We start from the raw sequence: 6911 nt of genomic DNA, 5'->3' as shown, positions 1-6911 counted from the left end.
TGTATGTGTGTGTAACATAAGGGCGAGTTCACACGAAGTTAACGCGCGCGCGCATTCTGGCACGTATACACGTGTCAAAATGTGAGCACTCAAAACATATCCCGTTCATTTTAATGTATCGTTACGGGCGTATAATGTACGAGGTGCGTAGGTTTAACATGACATGAATGGAATGAGTTTGGCTTTGTGCGGGTCTTGTCACTATGTACACGTCTTCTCCCGTTTCTTCACATGACATATTCTGCATTCAGATAAGCAGCTGCTGACAGAGCAGAGCCAGGAAAACGAAAGTCACTTGTGTGATGTCATCAGTCAGGAAACAGAAACTAGTCCAGGAGAGTTTCTGTTCTCCTCAGTCACAGCTTTCTGCTTTCTTTTCTCTCCCCTCTAGTAATACGATGAAGGCTCATGTCATCTCTACGTGGTTTCTATCAGATCTTCCTGATGCCAGGCTGGAGAAGACAAGGACTTGTTCCACAGCTTTACTTCCACTTAAGATCTGGACTTGCAAACAGCATAAGGATGGCCAGTTCTTCCACGGATCAGAAGTCACAGATATTTGCTGTGGAACCAAATAGACATTCCCCTAATCCCTTCTATTTCAGATCATACAACCATGGTGGACCTCAGGCTCCTTGTATGACCCCTAATGACTGGCCAATGCTGGCTCATGGAGGACTTGCCTTTTCTGTATGTCTAACTAAGGGGCCCAGGGTTGAAACTGCACGACAACAGAAGTCATTGGGACAACAACTATCTGAACAGTTTCCAGACAGCGAGATCTTCAGGCTGATCTCCTACAGTCCTGAGAACCTACATGGGTCTCTAGAGAAGGGGTTCTTCATCCTGCCCCCTCATTGCTACCCCAGTGCTCAGAAGAGACTATATAATGTCCTGATGGAGTACGGGCAGGATATCCAGTTCTGTAGCTACAGTAAAGGAGAAGGACAGGACATCTGGCAATGTCTATGGGAGCTGAGTGGAGAAGCCAAGGAGATAGCAAGGTCCCGAGTACTAAGAGTGGATGAACCATTGTCTTCTCCATTTGTGGAAAGCATTAAGGGTTCTGCTGTGTTCTACTCATTGGAAGATGCCTGTGGTGTACTAGAAGAGGTAAGAAATCTTATAAGAATGATATAGAACCTGATTATAAAGAGATGAGCGGCAGCATGTGGGCACTGCTTATCTTTCCCTGTATAGACAGTCTCAGGCAGATCATTATTGCAGGAACATTATTATACACACTACAGATGCTGCAGTGTATCGCAATACATACCTCCGCTGCTGCAGAACATCATTGTACATACTACCGATGCTGCAGCATATCATAACACACACCTCCGCTGCTGCAGAACATCATTGTACACACTACAGATGCTTCAGAATATCATAAAACATATCTCAGCTGCTGCAGAACATCATTGGACACACTACAGATGCTGCAGCATATCATAATACATATCTCAGCTGCTGCAGAACATCATTGTACGTACTACCGATGCTGCAGCATATTATAACACACACCTCCGCTGCTGTAGAACATCATTGAACACGCCACAGATACTGCAGAATATCATAATACACACTTCAGCTGCTGCAGAACATCATTGTACATACTACAGATATTGTACAATAGCATAATACACACCTCAGCTGCTGCAGAACATCACTGTACACACTACAGATGCTGCAGCATATCATAATACATATCTCAGCTGCTGCAGAACATCATTGTACATACTACCGATGCTGCAGCATATCATAACACACACCTCCGCTGCTGCAGAACATCATTGTACACACTACAGATGCTTCAGAATATCATAAAACATATCTCAGCTGCTGCAGAACATCATTGTACATACTACAGATGCTGCAGCATATCATAATACATATCTCAGCTGCTGCAGAACATCATTGTACATACTACAGATGCTGCAGCATATTATAACACACACCTCCGCTGCTGTAGAACATCATTGAACACGCTACAAATACTGCAGAATATCATAATACACACTTCAGCTGCTGCAGAACATCATTGTACATACTACAGATATTGTACAATAGCATAATACACACCTCAGCTGCTGCAGAACATCATTATACACACTACAGATGCTGCAGCATATCATAACACACACCTCAGCTGCTGCAGAACACCATAATATGCACCACAAATACTTCAATGCATCATAATACATCATATCCACTGGCTAACATGGTACAAGGACATTTTTCTTATTCATAATACACTAGGCATATGGATGACTTTTGTGTACAGGGTGAGGGTGTTTCATAAAATTCAGTAGTGGACAGGAATCTCTCCATCACTCTAGGAAAAGCGGTTCTGCAGCAGCTGAGGTCAATATATGAATATACTATGGAACATTATCCTTTACTTGCTGTCATATCCACATGTATGGACATTGTACCACTTACTTCTGCTGTAGTGTTCCTCAGTCATCCCTGAAGCTAAGAAGGTTCTGGCCTCAATGGAACAACACAGTATACTGGAGAGAAGAAGCTTTCCTGTCATTGTTATTGAGGGACTCGATGCCACAGGTAAGGATGGTTGACGGCTCCACATCTTCAGTTACCAGCACGTGAGTCCTGGTAAAACTTTAGGATTATCATAGATGGGATTTTATTGATTTCCTATGAAGGCAAAAGTAGACTTCTGAAGCCTACGTATCCTAAATCCTTCTCTGCTGCTCTTTGCACTGAAATTTATGATACAAAAGCTTCCTCAAAGAGGTTGTCAAACGCAAACTACCCCCTTAATACTAATAATGAAATTTTAGAGGAAAATTAGAGTCCTTGATAAGAATACATATACAAGGTTCTTTTCATTTTTGTCTTGTAGGAAAATCCACTCTGACTGAATCCCTCAAGACTCACCTGAATGCCGCATTGCTAAAATCACCCCCCGATTCCATTAGCCAATGGAGGACGGCCTTTGATGCAGAGCCATCGCTAATAAAGAGAGCATACTACGCCGTAGGCAACTACATAGGAGCATCGCAAATAATGAAAGCAGCAAAATCATCTCCGGTTATCGTGGACAGGTTTGTATAAAATGATGTTAAAATCTAAGAAGACAATCTACAAAAGGACAAAGCTTTCATCCAATATGTATATGGTCTTTCTAGGTTCTGGCACAGCACAGCTGCCTATGCTATCGCCACAGAGATGGGCGGGGGTATCCACAACCTGCCAGAACATCACCATGAAGTCTACCAATGGCCAGATGATCTTCTTAGGCCTGACCTTGTCATTCTACTGACTGTTCGTGATGAGGAGAGAATCCGCCGTATCCGCAAACGAGGACTTCAGGAGACGAAAGAAGAGAAGGAATTGGAAGCTAATGGCGTGTTCAGACAAAAGTAGGTGCACTAAGTCCCTATTAGAACCAGGGGCGTAACTACCGCCATAGCAGCAGAGTATAATAATTGTTTATGGGTGTCCACTATGGGCTATAATGGGGGATAATACTGTGTGCAGGGGCCACTAAGGGGGAATAATACTGTGTGTAGGGGCCACTATGGGACATAATACTTTGTGCAGGGGCCACTATGGGGCATAATACTGTGTGCAGGGACCACTATGGGACATAATACTGTGTGCAGGGGCCACTATGGGGCATAATACTGTGTGCAGGAGCCACTATGGGCTATAATAATGTGTGCAGGGGCCAATAAGGGACATAATACTGTGTGCAGGGGCCAATAAGGGACATAATACTGTGTGCAGGGGCCACTATGGGCTATAATAATGTGTGCAGGGGCCACTAATGGACATAATACTCTGTGCAGGGCTTACTAAGGGACATAATAGAGTGCGGAGGAGGGGTCGGTCGAGGTCTTCGGTGTCGGTTGGGGGGTGGGGGGAGGCCATATCAAAAGTTCGCCACAGGGCCCCACCATTCCTAGTTACACCACTGATTAGAACTATACATGCCAGGTATACGCTTGCCACTTAGATCTGATTTGGATTGTGGTTACTCCTGATTGCATTGTTTAAATGGCTTCACATTTGAACATCTGTATGGGCATGTGGTCTTGGCTACCTCTAGGAGTAGTCTCAGATTAGTGGCGGGTCGAGAGAGGTTGGTGAATGGCACGGAAGAGACAGGCAAGAATCATGGTCAAACAGTGAGCCCAGGTCAGGACACTATGATAACCAGGTAGAGGACAGGGCAGGTGGCACAGCTATGGAGTCAGGGAACAGGCACAGGTCAGACGTAGGTAATCACAGTATATAGTAGCACAACACATTCACTAAAAACGTTGTCACGCAACATCTTACGGGTAAAGGTGCCTAATATACCCATGGAAGAAAGGGGGGTGAGCTGTGGACACCAAACCAAGAGTCATCCAAAGTAACACACCCTAGGGGCCCACATGGACGGAGGACTGGGAAGGAAATGGTGGCAGCCACACGGGGAACAAAAACAAGCCAGAAAGATGCCGTTACACCAACAGTCCTAAATTAAGCCAAATTTTCAGAAGCAAATCTGGAAAATTTTTCATGTCAAAAGTAGCCAGTTGGGCCACCCATGAATACTGAGCCCTCTCAATGTTCTTACTCTAGAGTGGAAGAAGTCTACAAGAGGATGGAGAACCCTGCTTGTGTTATCATTGATGCCAGCCCCTCCATGGAGAAGGTTTTACAGGAGGCGCTGGCTATTATACAGAGACACTGTAGCATCCAAATGAAAAAGTGAATACAAAACATTTGCTGAAATATACATTGTATAGAAATTGTCGACATTTTCTGACTGTTTTATGCTTTTTTCCCCCTATTTTTATGGCATAATCCTGAAGGTATCAGACCTGGGTTAGTAACAATTCTACCAAACAAGTATAAAGCATGTGCTGATATGTGAGTTTGTGTTTCCAGAGGTTGAAAAGTTTGTGTAGTTTGTATAAAATAGAAACAGGTGAAGTAATAAAGAGATTTTTGGGAGTTATAATTTCTTAATGTGTACTCTGCTGCTCTCTAGTGGATATTTTTCAGTACTGCTGCTTTATTGTAGATTATTTTTCTGCACACTACATGCCATTTACAGATTTAAAATATATATATATATATATATATATATATATATATATATATATATATATATATATATATATATATAAATTCCCAGATTTTTGTACTTAAACTGGGATAAAAATGTCTTTAACAGACTTTTACTTGTATTTTAATCTTGGTCATTTTTGTTTCACAATATTTGTATAACATTTCCTTGGCTTTGGCTCAAAAAAACGGAAAACAAAATTTGCAACAAAAAAAGCTGCGTTTCTGCAGCATGGGGCCTTAGCCTAAAAAAAGTAATGGACCCCGTTACAGTCCTTCATCAGACGGAAAGATTTTGCCATTCTTCTGGTCCTGCGATGGGACAGAAGAATGGGTATAATGGTACTCTGTGAACACAGGTTTAATGAAACTGCTTGGATATTGATTTACATATATTTTATATATTTTTTATATTTATTTTTTTTTTATATATTTTTGATCCAGAAAGCACAAAAACAAAATAAACAAATTGTCACTAAAAAAAGATACAATATTTGAAAACGATGAACTTGGAAAATGGCAGCTCCTGTTCAGTTCAGAAGAAAGGACAAAACGAGACTAACCTGTGCTAAATTAAACTCACCAATCCCCACCTTGGCAGTGGTCACATGATTTTATTTTTTAATGTAGATTGTGAGCCCCATATAGGAATCACAATGTACATTTTTTATTCTCTTTTTCCTATCAGTATGTCTTTGTAGAATGGGAGGAAATCTACACAAACACAGGAAGAGTATACAAACTCATTGCAGATGTTGCTCCTGGCAGAAATTGAACCCAGGACTCTAGTGCTGCAGGACTGCAGTGCTAACCACTGAGCCACCGTTTTGCCCCAAGTGATCATATGATATTCATGAGCCTATGGATGATGGCCTTAATGTACAAAAAGGTCTGTTTCACATCCTCTGGCACCGGCAGTATTACATACCGCTTGGAAGCTGTTATATAATGTCCATGGTCAAGTGCAGGGCTGGCGTCAGCACCTGGCAAACCCGTCATAGCATTGTGCCGCTTGTGCTGAAACACAGACGTCCTGCGCATGGACAGAGAGGCAGCGGCTCCATTCCTCAGAATCTCAGGTAGGGGAGTATTACTTATTTTTTTACATTTTTCTAGTGCAGTTGTAGGTATTTTAATAGTATAAGGGGTTGTTAGGAGGAGTAATTATAACCACAAGGGATGGTGCATTATGAACGTAAGGCCCCCCCCCCTTACGTTCATAATGCCCCCCCCCCCCCTTACGTTCATAATGCCCCCCCGGTCATTTATATAAGAGGTCATTTGGGATATTATGAACATAAGGAGGGGGCATTTATATAAGGGGTCATTAAGGGCGCAGTATTTACGTCAGAGGGAATAAGGGGCATATTATGAGGGGGCAATTAATTTAATTAGGGTTTCACATGGGCTTTATTAAAACTAAGGTCCCACATAGCAGGCTGCAGCAAAAAAGTGGTGTAGGAAAAAACGCGGCAGTAACGTATTGTGGTTTTATCATCAATAAGAGATCAGTGACTCCTCACTGACCAGCTGTATGAAGGGGCCATGACGCCTGTTTATATCACATGCTATCTGTTTATAGTGACCATGTCATGTAGTTATAGTCTTGTCACATAGACCTGTATAGGACCAGGCTGTAGTTACATTGCATGGCCACTATGAGATGTATGACACTATGTAAACAGAGAAGCGGTCATGGCGATTACACAGGAACACAGTTCATTCAAACAGCTGATCCTGGGGGTCCCGGGTATTGGAACCCCACAATTTTTTTTTTTTACCTTTTGATTACCTTATAATTAGGAAACACCTGTGGCATTATTATCACC

At 42.4% G+C, this 6911-nt stretch overlaps 1 protein-coding gene across 1 annotated transcript; it reads left to right on the top strand.

Moving 5' to 3' along the window:
- The first annotated feature begins 373 nt into the window (after positions 1 to 373).
- On the top strand, positions 374 to 4960 carry CMPK2 (cytidine/uridine monophosphate kinase 2). The gene is made up of 5 exons (XM_075266799.1): positions 374 to 1113; positions 2454 to 2565; positions 2867 to 3068; positions 3153 to 3386; positions 4594 to 4960. Exons 1-5 carry the CDS (start codon positions 409 to 411, stop codon positions 4724 to 4726), a joined length of 1386 nt encoding a protein of 461 aa, XP_075122900.1. The 5' UTR covers positions 374 to 408; the 3' UTR covers positions 4727 to 4960.
- Positions 4961 to 6911: the final 1951 nt, after the last annotated feature.

The sequence above is a fragment of the Leptodactylus fuscus genome, chromosome 3, assembly GCF_031893055.1.
Source record: "Leptodactylus fuscus isolate aLepFus1 chromosome 3, aLepFus1.hap2, whole genome shotgun sequence".
Classification (NCBI taxonomy): domain Eukaryota; kingdom Metazoa; phylum Chordata; class Amphibia; order Anura; family Leptodactylidae; genus Leptodactylus; species Leptodactylus fuscus.
This window is presented reverse-complemented; position numbering and strand designations above follow the sequence as displayed.